The sequence below is a fragment of the Cibotium barometz genome, chromosome 12, assembly GCF_041138505.1.
Source record: "Cibotium barometz isolate CiBa-2024 chromosome 12, ASM4113850v1, whole genome shotgun sequence".
Taxonomy (NCBI): Eukaryota; Viridiplantae; Streptophyta; class Polypodiopsida; order Cyatheales; family Cibotiaceae; genus Cibotium; species Cibotium barometz.
The window spans coordinates 44,281,055-44,296,092 of NC_141057.1; the positions used below are offsets into that span (position 1 = coordinate 44,281,055).

At 37.0% G+C, this 15,038-nt stretch overlaps 1 protein-coding gene across 2 annotated transcripts; it reads left to right on the forward strand.

The window, feature by feature from the left end:
• Positions 1 to 6,185: 6,185 nt before the first annotated feature.
• Positions 6,186 to 9,977, forward strand: LOC147633462 (binding partner of ACD11 1-like). Of its 2 annotated transcripts, none has more exons than XM_086806539.1 (5): positions 6,186 to 6,528; positions 6,688 to 6,763; positions 6,873 to 6,968; positions 7,968 to 8,577; positions 8,697 to 9,102. In XM_086806539.1, exons 1-4 carry the CDS (start codon positions 6,413 to 6,415, stop codon positions 8,556 to 8,558), a joined length of 879 nt encoding a protein of 292 aa, XP_086662665.1. In that variant the 5' UTR covers positions 6,186 to 6,412; the 3' UTR covers positions 8,559 to 8,577; positions 8,697 to 9,102. The 2 variants fall into 2 exon arrangements, with proteins under 2 accessions (XP_086662665.1, XP_086662664.1); XM_086806538.1 differs by lacking the exon at positions 8,697 to 9,102 and adding an exon at positions 9,490 to 9,977 and having other exon boundaries at positions 6,187 to 6,528.
• The last annotated feature ends 5,061 nt before the right edge of the window (positions 9,978 to 15,038 follow it).

Genomic DNA, 15,038 nt, shown 5'->3' on the forward strand with positions numbered 1-15,038 from the left:
CACAATCAAATGATCTTCTAAAATGTCTTCTTAGGTCAGATATGACTCTAAACAACTCTGATCTTCAACCCTATCTCCTCAGCTGACCTTCTTTGATAACCAACTGACCTAAATTGACCCTACTTGACTCTCAGCTGACCACTTGTGAACGTAATCTGATTTAGCCAACTACTAACCTTTGTTAGATTCTTGTCCTCCAGACCTTTAGATTGTCATCCAAAACCAGCAATCTAGTTCAACTATGATGACTGCCCGTGTCTTATCTGGTTTAGCTATGATGACTGCCCGTGTCCTATCTGGTTCAGCTGATTGATCCGACTCAGATATTTTCACTTATGTATCCTCTAAGGCTTAGATCTCACAAAGATTCAGCCTTATAACCCTTAAACCGGTATTAGCTATCTTCTAGGTGACTCTGTTTGATATCCTTCAGTCTCCACAAACTGTTTGACTGACTTAGATTGACTTCTAACTATTAAACTAGATCCAAAATAGCTTACTCTTAACCCAAAAAGACTGACACTATATCCTTCCACACCCTCAGCTGACACATTCTGACACTCACCTGACCTTGTCTGACACTGATGACTCTCAGTTTGATGCTACTTGGGCTATTGACTATTTCAAACTCTAGTTTATGAATTACATACCACATAAAGCAGCATTTTTAGGTGGCTTATAATGGGACCATCATCTAAATCTCCTATAATATAAGTTTTATACACATAATAACTAAACATGGTGACTAGTTGTATGAACTTGGTCTGATGCTACTTGGGCTATTGCCTGAAGTACTGGTGAAGATGTTGATTACTTGGGCTATTAGGTGAAATACTACTTATGCTGCCAGGTGTTGATTACATATTTTTTTAACAAAACTATATCACTATAGCATATAGGACTACTGGCCTTGGTTTAAAATCTGCTAACTGGTTAAATAAAATCTCTATGGGCTTGTTTTTAGCTCTGTATATTGTTCTTAAGAAATTATGTTGATTGCTGGATTGAATGAGCAGAGTTTCCATATGATGGTTGGTCTTAAAATAACTAATGTTGATAGCATTCTGATGCTGCTCTACACCATGAACATAACTGTTGAAGCAATTTATATTGGGTTGTTTTAGCTTCTAATTTTTAGAGCTGAACATTGGGTAATTACTGTATAGGGCTGCATTGGTGGTTTTCCTCTACATAAACATCACAAGCTATGTGTGCATGGCATTATAATTAGGGGTTTGGTTCGCTGATTCCATTTGTTGTGTTCAGTACTATGATTTGTTGTATATTTAGAGCACATACATCCTGATGAACTCTACAGAGTGTTACTCCTGATAAATAGCTCATCAAAAATTGATTGTAGCTAGGATGGCTAGATATCTTGGTCTACTCTGACTAAGAGAGGCTACTCTCCCCTTTTACTAATGAATCTGATATATATTCAGATCCGCCTCATATGATGTCAGCTATTAAACATGATAACTCATAAAATATTTATAAAATATTCAAAAAGATCTTGATAAATGTTTGTTCTTTTGGGTAATTACATAACAACTTGATCTACTAGAGGTCATAGTTAACTAGACTTACATAATCATGCTTGGTTAGGTTGTTTGTTTAACTGTAAGGATAGGGTAACATCTATAACATGTGGATAGGTCCATTGACACCTATACTACGCATTCAGGCTAACAAAATGTTTGTTTGTTTGTATGGATACAGGTAACATAAACAAGCTTCCCCTGCTATTTTAATTTTATTTCCACTAGATGCAACTTGTCGTCATTGACCCTAAAATGTACATGACTCATAGTTCAACTTGTTTCACATATAATAGTTCTTTAAATCAAGATGGTATGGCTTCATGAATAGTTTTGTCTATTCATCTGTGGATATTGTATATGTTTTAAACTACACACACACACACCACACGTATGCACCCCCACGTGCACCTTCTCCCTCACACACTCTCTCTCACGCTTTACTATAGTGTGTGTGTCTCACACTATTGCAATATAGACACTTGCACTTGGACAGTGTACATCTATATGTATGCATGTGTGTTTATGTGTGTGCACACACGTGGACATGTATGTGTGTATGCATGTGCACATGTGTGTCAATTGTCTGCACACTAACTTTGTGGTGTACACATGTGCATGCAAGTGTGTGTGCCTTTATGTGTCAATAGTGTGTGTACATGTGGCACCGTCACGTAATAAAGCCTAAATGAAGGTGGCTCATGCTACCCTCATGCTCAAACTATGTGTGTGTGACCGTGTGTGTCAACTCTATGTACGCAAGCTTACGATTGTGTGTGTCACCCCGTATATGTGTGTGTGTGTATTTATTTATGTATACATGCACCTTGATGTGTATACATATGTATGTCTCTATGTGTGCATGTGCCCAAGCGAGTGTGGTTGTGCATCTATGTGCTTATGTGTGTGGATGCACATGTGTATGTATGTGTGTACGTGTGTGCATGTATATGTGCACGTGTGTGTGTGTGCGTGTGTGTTTACATGCTCGAGTGTGTGCATGCACGTACACATGAATGTGTATGTCTATGTGTATACAACTCTATGTGTGTGTGTGCAAGTGTGGGTGTGTGTGTGTGTGTGTATACAAGTGTGTGTGTGTGTGTGCGTGCAAACATGTTATTGTGTCTGTATACATTTGTATACCTTTATGTGTATACATATCATATGCATGTATGTGTCAATTCTATGTGAACGTGCGAATGTGTGATTGTGCGTGTGTCAATTCTATGTGTTTGTCTGTGCACACTCGTGGAACTGTATGTGTGTATATGCGTGCATGTGTCTGTCCAGTGTGTGCATGCCAACTCTATGTGTGTGCACATGCATGTGCGATTGTATATACCTTAATGTGTTGATAGTGATGATCAGTTACAGACTCAAGAGTGACACTAGTGAAAGTGACTGAACACATGTGAAGAGCTTTAAGCTATTAAAAGAGTAGGAGTCCTGAGATAGTAGTCCTGTGTTTTTGGCTATGGTTGGGAGGTGAACCAAGGAACTCTCAGCACCCTTGTTTGGTGAAGAAGATCGTGCAGCTGTGGCTGCCCTTATAGCAAGAATAGTGAGAGTATTGTAGAGATATACTTGAAAATGTGAGTCTCGTATGCACTTTCTAATGGTTCAAAACCATCCAATCGCAATAGGATACAAGAAAACAATGCGTGCAAGTGACATAGTATCATGCAAACACTATGCTTGCAATAATGTGCCTTTTATCTTCATATAAACTATGTTTGGATGATTGGAACCTATTAGTGCTATGTTTTACATCTTAGATGGATGTAGAGAAAACACCAGGCGTTCTTGCATGTGGCGAACCATTGCTTTAACAATGGTATTACCACCCCATATCGGCTATAGCTTGTCCTCATACTTAGACCCACATTAGCTTCCATGCCATGTGAAAAACAAAGGATGATTATGAGCTTCTTTCTACAAGAAAATGGATGATTGTCAACTTCTTCCAATAAGACAATGGATGAGGTTCTTCCTACAAGCCAACGATTTACCTCGTCAGGGCGGCCTGCCAGCATTAAATATGTTTGATCTTTTAAAAAGAAAATAGGTCAACCCCTTACAAATCCTGATAAAATTCTTAATCATCTTGTTTGCTTTTGCTAATGTGGCATCATGTTGCTGAATTGGTAGTTTCTTTTAATTTAATGGAGAGAAAGATATAATACATAATATAATACCATATAACATGAATTATTTTCATTTTGTAAATTTATTGATGTATACTATAGTATCTTACTACATATATAATAAACGTATAAAAGTATATTAAATATAAACTATATTTTTTATACATAATATGTGATATAATTTATACTAAAATTATATTAAGCTAAGGCATTGATGGCTATGCTTAAAAGTAAGGTCGAAAATGGACATTTGTGCCTCTCACTACTTAAGAGATTGGGTGTGGTCCAATGACCATTCACATCCACAAAAGATTTGACATTGTAATGAGACAACCTTAGTATATCTACTAAGCCATTTCCAAAAGTTGTTTGCTCCAACATGAGGCAAATGTGTGGGGTAGGTGTGCATTGCCTTGAACACTTTTAAAGTGTTGGCTTTGATATGTGCTATATAAAATTTCATCTTCTCTTTTACTCATGATTAACTAAGGATAGGGAGGTCTTCCTATCTATGGTTATCATTTTATTCTTTTTGGGAGGCTCATTTTAGGAAGGCTAGAAGCATACACATGTAAATGAAAGATTTTTTTATTACTGTGCTATTTCAAACTAATGCTTTTGAGGCATGGTTTTCTAATCCTTAACCATAATGTAGCATACAATGTGTGAATTTTGCTCATAAAAGATATGAGGGTGTCTTTTGTTATTGTTATTGGATCCTATTGCAAAGTGTCCTCATAGATTGCATTATCAACTCTAGACCTTAATATTCAACTTGAACCAAAGTACAAACCCACTCAATATTTTAACCTAGTTGGATAAAGAACTATAATCACTTCCCAGAACATAAGCATCATCTTTAATCATCTTATGGTGTCTAATAACTCCCCATTTTTGGTAAAGGTTGGATCTTTACATTAATGATACTTGTTAGGTGGGTAGATCATGGTGGTGGATGTTTTAACAAAGGGGCCTTGAATGTATGATTTACTAACTATTCTAATGAAGAAATGTGTGCTTGTTTGTATCATTTAAAGCTCTCTCTCTCTCTCTCTCTCTCTCTCTCTCTCTCTCTCTTCAGGTTCAACGGAAAAGAGTTTACCTAGTCGCCCTGAAAGAACAATTCATTATTGACGTACCCTTAAGTAGGAGATTGCCAATTTGTGCTTAGAGCCCCTCCTCTCATGAATGAGAAGTGAGGTGAGTAGGGCCAACGTAACCCGTAGTGGAGCTCCATCAATTGTGGAGGGGTTTCTGAAACCCTGAAAAGGTGGGGGAAGGAGCTTATTAATCTATTTTAAGCTTCCCTTTCCTTTATTAATAATTGGTAGCATACTATTTACACCCTTTACTATTACCTTCACCTTGTTGTGGGATAATAGAGCTTAGGGAATTTTCATTAATTGGTAGTTATTTCTTCGTCACCCCTCTTGCCCCCTGGTGGAGTTGTAGCAAAGTCCTTGCCTTTTCCTATGCTTGTTGTAGGCATAAGTATAAATGATCTCTTGACGTAGAGGAATCTTGCAGCTAGGAGAAGATTCTAGGGTGTAGTTTTTGTCCTATCAAGCTGGTGTGTACACCCACACCCTCATTAGGAGCAGGGTTAGTGTATTTTCATGGACTAAAATTTTAAAATCTGTGCTGTCTCGAGATGAGCCGATGAAATTTTAACATATTTAGTTATAGAACCTGCCAATGATAGGATTTTGATTAAGGAAATGTTTGTCTCGCGAGAGGAGCACTCATTAGAATTTAGGAGAGAGCTTTTGGGTTGTTGGTAAAAGTCAAGACCCAAGGGGACTTATATGAAATATGGATGGTTCACATGAAAAGGGCGGTCCACCATTTTTAAAAAAAATATTCAAACGAATTATGTTATAAATATCTACATCTTCCAAGTTGGAAAATAGAAAATAGATGTAAAAAATGATAAATAAAAATTCGTAAAATTGTGGTCACTTTGAGAATGTCTTTATATACGCCGACATTTAAAAAAAATAATAATAATAATGAAAAAGCCTGAAAAAACAATGTACGAACGTGCTCAATAAATAAATGAATAACTATAGATAAAAGTAAATATATATTATAGCGAATATATAAAAAGCCTCCAAAAGGGCAAAAAAGCTCGCCGACTTTTCTGTGATTTCAAATTATTTTCTGATATTCGAGTTCATCCAAGAAATAAAATAATGTAGACACCGGAAAAAAGCACAAAAATGGTTTTGTAAAATATCATTTTCTGATTTTTTTTTCTAAATGTTATAGTAAATACAGTTTTATTTCACTGCTATAGTAGTAGTAAATACTACTACTAATAATAATAGTAATAACAACAACAATTATAATGTTAATAATAATAATAATAATAATAATGATGATGCTAACTATTAATTTTGTCTTTACGGTCCACATGCCTGACAATCCAATCCACTCGTGTAGAAAATTAGGGTCAACTTTAGAAAAAGAAAAATAAAAACTATATTTTTTCAGCTTCTCGTAGAGTTTCTAGCAGCCTTTTTTTTTTTGGGTGCATTTATTCTCTGATCTCCGCTTGGATCGGGGCTATCTGATCATCTATTGTTCTAATTCACAATTAAGAGGATTTATCAGTCCAGATTGAGGCTTAACACTCCACGATTAAGCGTTGGATTGAGCTGATTAGCCTGCTAGGGGATGGTGCGAGCAAGGGGTTAATAATAATAATTAGCCTTAATCTTAACCTCGATGGCAGGCAACAATTACACAGTGAAAATGAGCAATGTTTCCTGCAAAGCAACAGCTCGAGAGATTGAGGACTTCTTTTCCTTTTCTGGGCAGGTTGAGAAAGTTGATTTGAACAGGTAAAGTTTGCAGATCTGTTAAACTAATGATTATTTCTCATTAATTAGAGCTCCACTGTATACTGATATCCAGCTAATTATCATATTAGTCATCCAAAGCTAATTATCATTATCATATTAAGTTCATCTGTTTTTTTTCAAATAAATTTTGTGTCCTAGTGATGGTGAAGACTCACAAATTGCTTATGTGACCTTCAAAGACCAAGATTCTGTGAAAAGAGCCCTTCTACTTTCTGTGAGTTACCCACCTCTCCTTCAAATATCTGCTATTAATAAATGCATAAGGTTCTGGTGGATTGGATTAATGGGGTTAACATTCTTTTAAAAATTACATGTTTACACAGGGTTCTGCAATTCTAGACAAGGAGGTGAAAATCTCAGCCCTAACCAACTCAGGGCTAGAGGAGTTAGCCTGTGAACCTGGAGATGAGTCTCTTGAGGTATTTTTCTGCTCCATATACATTCATATGTCTCCCTATGTATATGTGTATATATGATCAGGTGTATGCATATGCTGTCTCATATTTTGACACATCCTTACTTACATACATGCATGCATATATTTTAATGTCTATATGTGTGTGCACATGCATACATGTATATGCATAAATATCTGTTTAGATGTATATGCATGTGTGGTTGTATGGTTTTTCTGTATATTAACAGATTCATATACACATGCATATGTATATGAATGTATGTATGTATATGCTCATAGATTTATGTATATCCATATGCATATCTATATGAATGTATGTATGTATATGCTCATAGATTTATGTACATCCATATGTATCTTTTATGTTTATGTACATGTATGCATGTACAGATCTGTACACATGTATAGATGTATGTATTTGTATGTATATATGAATGCAGAGATGTATATGTCTATATCCTTATATGTATTTGTATGTATTTGCATATGTAAGAATATTTACTTGTACATCGACAAATACTGTACCCATGCATACATGTTCATTTATATGTCTGTATGTGCAGATATGAAGGCACATACCTATATGTATGCCAAAATATATGGATATGAATGCCAAAATATATGGATATGAATGCATACGTGTCTATGCATGTCTATACATTTATGTGTATGTGTATACATATATGTATGTGTGCACATTGACAATTTGACACATACCTGTACCTATGCATAGATGCACTTATCTATGCCATCGTGTAAATATATGTAATATTATTGATGTATATGCTACCTGTATGTGTCTGTATTCTCTCATATATATATATATATCATGTATATATATACCTGTATGTGTCTGTATTTCTATTATATATACGATACATACATGAATGTATGTACTAGTAAAGCTATTTGAGTGTAGATATCTCTATATGGTTGTGCATGCATGGTGTACAGTTGAAGGTTATCACAAGCTTAAAGGGTGTTTATCCTTGTTTGCTAGGCTGGGGCTGGAGAAAACAGCCCAATACACCCTCGGTCGGGACCTCTCAACCGAGCACAGGACGTAGTGAGGGCCATGCTATCAAGAGGGTTTATCGTAGGGAAGGATGTATTGAAGAGGACAAACTCCCTGGACCAAAAAAAGCAGAGTGGTATTAATGGTGAGAATACTGGCATTAGCACTAATGATGCGAATAATGATCCTGATGGTGCTTCTGCTGCTACTACTATTGTTTCTTCATCCACGGATGCGACAACACACGGCGGCAAGTCCAAGGCTAGGATCAACATGCAGAGGTGCTACAAGCATGTTTCGTCAATCAATGAGAGGCTGCAGATTGGGCAGAGGACCATGTCGGCCTTGGCGATGGCGCAGCAAGGAGTCACGAGCGCGGGGTCAGTGGTGGCAAGCAACAAGTATGTCGCAGCAGGAGGGGTGTGGGTGAGTGGGGCCATATCAAGGGTCACCAACAAGCCCATCAATAGTGAAGCTGGTGGAAACCATTCCCCTTCACACAAGGGTACCCACCATGAACAAGTGCAACTCACAGAAATGACAAGCTTACAAGGCCACAAAACCGAGGAGGATTAATCTCTCTAAAACACCACAGGTATTAATCACTAAACCTTTCTCAATCAAACTAAATCTGTTTTTTTTCCCCTTTCTTAAACCGCTAAATCTCTTCTCTATTTCTTTTTCCTTTGTATGTCATTGCCTCACCATGGCAAGATCTGCATGCCCAAAATTATAATATATATCATTGCCACGAGTCACCCCCAAAATGCTTAACTCTTCACCATTGATCAATATTAAGCCTTCAAATGATCAATGCTACCATAGTTTGATGAGGTATCAACGGCACCCCTTACATCTCATTATTCTCAAAATGGAGCTCCCAGCGAGACAACTTAAGTCTCTATCAATTGATCAAATCACACCTTCCATCGATGAACCATGAGGTTTCATCATGTATCATCTTTTGGAGAACCTCTCCTCTTCCTTAAATGAATCACCTTATATCCTGACTCTTCTGCATGACACAATACCAGTACATAATTGCACATAGCTTTATGCTAATAACCATGCTTATTGTTAATGACACCTTAAATCATGAAATGGAAACCATCTTGCCTTAGACCCTTTTTAGTCTCAAACTTGAGCTTATGCAATAATAGGTATTTTAATGTCACCTCTTGCTTTTTTTAAAGTCATTTTTATGCAACAACTATGAAGGTGCATATGCATGGTATAAGACCAATGGTTATGTGTGTTGGATTGTTTGGACATCTATGTCTAGTTTATCAATGGAGGCATTATCATTGGCATTTAACCAACCGGCATTCGTGTGGAATTGCATTGGTGCTTTTGCATTGGTTGATAGTGAAGAAAGGAGTAAAGCTTGATGTTTTAGGGCCTTTTAGACCTGCTTGTGGGTGTGTGAGTAAAATCTCTTTTAAAAAAACAATCGTACCTTGGTAGCTTTTCTAAATAATTAGTACTTTTTTATATGATGCTCTTGTAGGTCATAGTGTGTTTATAAAGATGTGATAGAGAACACGAATCAAAAACTTGGAAGAGATATGCAGATACAGATAGAGCAAATCACAAGTTCTAAGTACAAGGAGGGCTCTTTTGCATGATAATGTAAACCCTCTCCGCTATGGAGTTTAGGGTAAAATTTGGAAGGAGGGGGCTAGTGTAAATGTTTATGAGCTTAGATCTTGTCATTTCATTGGTTGTCCAAATGGGATCTAGGCCTTCTAAATGTGATAAAGGTTGTATGGGTATTGATAAAGGCCTTATAAATGTGATAGAAGCTGGATGGTTATATATGGATATTGTTATGGACAAGAGGTGTGTGGTCACCTTGATAAAGGTTTGAATGCATGCAAGTATGGGTGTAAAATAATAAGGCCTAGAAAGTCTTTGTATGGGCACGGAGAGGGGGCTATCGCTACATGATGTGAAGGAGGCTCATAGATGGGAATCAAAGTCTTGATGCACTTATGCTATTTTTTTCTCGACATTATCTAGTTGGAAGTGGATCCACAAGGTTAAGGGAAAAAGGAAGGCTAATGCACATGCATGTAATGTGCTATCAACTTTTATTCATTGCATGATTTTGAACAAAGAAAATACTTTCATGAGTTGAGTAGATGGGTTGTTGAACAACAACAATTTAAAACCGCCTACCGATATATGGTAATAATCTACCAGCAAAGTTTGATCTCAAAGGTTTATGGTTATATATATGGCGATGGTGCACAAGCCAATTGGAATCCAAAATGCAGATTTAAATTTACACCACTTGCTCTCCTCTCTCTCTTTCTCTCTCTCTCTCACACACACACACACACACACACGTGTGTAGACGGGCACATAGATATGTGTGCCAATTCATGTACACCACCACATCGCCTAAACATTTTATATGGCTTGCTAATGTTCATTACTTACAATCTTTTGTTGCATCACTTTCTCTCTCTCTCTCTCTCTCTCACACACACACACACACACACACACACCCACACGTACATACACACATACATGTGTGCCAACTCATGTACATCACCACATTGCCTAAACTTTTTATATGGCTTGCTAATGCTCATCACTTAGAATATTTTATCTTCAAGTTTGTTACATAAACGTTTAATCTTGACAAGGAGAACAACTTGATTCACTATTTAATCTTAGATACTCGTTGATCATACTTAGTTTCAACTTGTTTCTATTGGATGGATACAGGGTGTTCTCATTTGTCTTGCAATCTATACGATCCTTTTTGCAAAGTTTGTATTTGTATGACACCTTAATTCATTGGCTTTGAGATATTACACTTCATGTTATGAGAAACATGAGCTAAATGTTGTAATTTTACCCCATCTTGAATGTCATTATGATGCTTTGGTATGTCTTTAAAACACACTCACCCCCCCCATATGTTCGTGCGTGTGTACATGTGTATGTGAGCGTGTGTGCATGGGTATTCAACTTTTTTTATTTAATTTATGACATCTTTGATTTGTGTATGTGTATTGAGTAGTTCATGATTGTTTGCACCTACTTTATATCTTCAATAAGAAGAGTGACTACTATGGTGGAACCTTGAAAATATGGTAGATTGTTTGCACCTACTTTATATCTTCAATAAGAAGAGTGACTACTATGGTGGAACCTTGAAAATATGGTAGAAAGAATGGTGGCTTGTTTAAAGCTATTGAAGATGTAAGACATGCTAACTCTTTACAGAGAACTCTTCTTTGAAAGAAGATCTCTACTTATGGATCACTCTAAAGCAGAATAAAGAAGATGAAGACATAAAAGAAATAGATAAGAAAATATGTAGGATGGCTTTTACAATTGACCCTTATTAAAAGGTTGCAATCAATTGAGAAAAGTTGGGTCATGTTCACTTTTTAAGAGAAGAGAATCTTATAAGAGATGGATACTCCAAATACACAATATTTAGAAAGTTGAGAAGATACACGTATTTGTAAAAGTAACGTTACTTATTACCTTGTTTTATTACTATTTATTATTTATAGTAGATTAATATGCTCTCTCTCTCTCTCTCTCACACACACACACACACACACACACACGATCATCTTTTAGTAACTCACTAAAAAATGGATACTTCTCATGTCTCTCTCTCTCTCCCACACACACACACACACACACACACACTCTCTCTTTCTCTCTCTCACTTGCACATTTTAATTTGGGTGCATCCCTTATTAGTGGTGTTAATCTTTGGAAGGTCGATTCACATAACTACCTTGTAACTACTAGGAACCATTCACATAAGACACCTTTCTAATAATAAACTATACCTAATCTCATGCATGTGAGGTTAACTCGCCTGACATGGCTCTCATTATTGTTGAGCCGACTCTGGTCGCTTGACATGGCTTTCATTTCTGATGAGCCGGCTTTATCTGACTATGGTTTATGACCCTACACATAATTTAGTGGGGAGCCGACAAAGGTGGGTTATGGTTCTGCAAATGCACTGGCAAGAAGCTGTGATGGCCATTTGGAAGCTTCCTTCGTCTCTCCCTATATAAATGGAGCAAGGTGAGTGCTTATATACTCACTCAGCTTGTGTCTTGTGGTTGTTTGCCATGTCTCTTGTGCTAGCATCAGTCGGGAGTTCCTTCTCTTAGGTAACTCTTGTGGATTTACCTTGCATATCCTAGTTATGATTATTGAATCCCTTGATAACTATCGATGGAAACTCTGTGCTTAGTATAGATTTATGGGGGTTAATGACTGTATGGAAACCTGTTTTGTGCTATATTCATATTACATACACCTCAAACTGTGTGTTGAAAATTTTGACTTGTTTTGCGTGATTGGATGATGACCTTGGGGAATCCTACACGTGATGAATATCCGATTTCGGATAATATACATGTTGGTTTTTTGGAAATGGTTTCTCAGTTTTTATGCCACAGTTGAGTCTCGTTATTTTTTGGAAAAGTTTCTTAGTCTTTATGCTAGAATCAAGTATAAATATTTGAATTTAATTGAGGATACAAGGCTGTGCATATATTTTCCTATGAATATCAGGTCACGATGCTTTGTTGGTCTTGTTAAGCATTCTGGTTTTTTTTCAAAAATTTTAACTAGGGATGAGCATGGCTCATAATACGGATTCAATATTATGATATATTTTTGGTTTTTTTGTGTTGATGATCTTGTAAATCTTTTATGATTAATACCAACTATTTAAGCAGTAGATGCGGATTGATCTAGGCATATGGAGATATATCCTTAAGCTAATTCAGCCCCAAATCTCATTCACATGGATTGATAGAACACCAAATATGGATGCGCATTACTTTTTTCTTAATCTACGGTGCCTAGCATATTGTTAATAGGCTTATGTCCGGTCATGCATGGCTGATAGTACTATGCTGACTCAATAAAGTGATACATTAGCACTACGTGGACTCTAGAAATTTTATTAGGTCTCAATATAGGGCAAATAATTTGTCAATATATAACTCACAATTTGAGAACTTAACCCTCGGTTTAGTTAGATAAGGGGAGGTCATGTGCACATGAGAATGTATATAGCTTCTCTTGTCTCAAAACAGGATCGCTGGGAAGCCGCCATTAGAATGTAGTTCATAATACTACTAATATGTAGTGACAATGATGATTTTTTAAATATAGGTGGCTCCTGAATTCATGCAAAAAGATCTCCTAAGACAAGCTTAACATGACTACCAATCCTTTGAACAATATGTGGATTGTTGTGATATTTCTAGGGATTATCTTTGGAGATACTCAAGTGCTTATACCTTGATAGGCTGTAACAGATAAATTTAATTTATTATGTTGATATGATTGGAGATATCTACTGATCACTAGGAAGCCAATTATCTTCCAATTTTGAATTATCCCTTTACTTTGAAATGATACTATATTCTAGACATATCAAGGGGAATGATTCCATCATCACTGCATAAACCATAGGCTATTTTGGGTGACATCTATAACACGTGATAGATCCTTTGACACCTTCAAGACACACATGGGCTAACTCTTTGTTTGTCTGTTTGGATAGATGCAGGTAACAGGATCTATTCTCTCAAAATATTTTCAATGGTTTTTATGCTCTACAAAAAAATAATTCTTTTTCACTTAATGGAGTCACTGGCTCCACGTACTTGTTACATGATTAATGTACAAAAATCTATTGTTATATAATCATGTTTGATATTTTTACTGGCCAAGTTGGATAAAGTTCTTGGAGTTTTTTTGACTCCTATTGTAGAAGACTAAAAATAGACAAACACACCATATCACAAGAAAAAAAAGGCTCACCTTGGAGGAGGACCACAAGTCCTCACCAATCATTATGTGATCGACACTCTTCTCAATGTTCCAGATGACATCCTCCGCAACCCCAGAACGAAAATCGAAGAGACTCCAACAGTCACACAGACAAGTACCATAGGGTCTCCAATGGACCAAAAGAAGAGAGCACCACGCGGTTAACTCAGTTATCTGGGACTACATACAAAGATGTTCAAGGGCTCAATGATCAATAAACATTACATGGAAAGATGACAGTATAGTATAAAAGCCCTGAATGTTTATAGATTTTGGAGGATTCGGAAGTCAAAGCGAAGTTCACATATGGCGCCTTTCTAATAATAAACTATACCTAATCTCATGCATGCGAGGCTAACTCGCCTAACATGGCTCTCATTTCTGTTGAGTTGACTCTGGCCACCTGACATGGCTTTTATTTCTGATGAGCCGATTTTAGGTGGCTATGGTTTATGATCCTACACATAATCTGGTTGGGGAGCCGATGAAGGCGGGTTATGGTTCTGCAAATGCACTCTGCAAATGCACTGGGAAGGAGTTGTGATGGAGATTTGGAAGCTTCCTTCGGCTCTACCTATATAAATGGAGCAAGGTGAGTACTTATATACTCACCTTAGCCCGTGTCTTGTTGTTGTTTGCCATGTCTTTTGTGCTAGTATCTACTGGGAGTTCCTCCTCTCAGGTAACTCTTGTGGATTTACCTCGCATATCCTAGTTATGATTATTAAATCCCTTGATAACTATTGATGGAAACTATTAAAGCACTAAAGATCTCTCTAGCTAATAACCATGCATGACATGCATGAACCAGGCATATACTCATCCACCCAACCACTCCCTAGCCCAAGGGTGCATACATAAATACAATGAAGTATCACATATCTTACCTTAGTGTCCCATACCACCAAGAGATATAACTTCACTCCAGCAACACATAGCTCTAGCATGAAATGGCAAGAGAGTAGACACAATGCTCTACACAAGAGAACATCCCTTGAGAGTACCCCATACCCCTATTAGATAGGAGGTCCCTCAAGTGACTCTTGACTCTCCATTTCCATGTGTGACCCTTGGTTTCCTGACCCTAACCTCAACCCAAGGTTAGACCTAGCCCTTGCCCCACTAGAGCATGTTTCCATGCTCCCATGTTCACATGCCTAGGGTGGGTTAGCCTCCTAGTATATGCACATATAATGTGTACATAACATACTTCCCCTCTCTCAA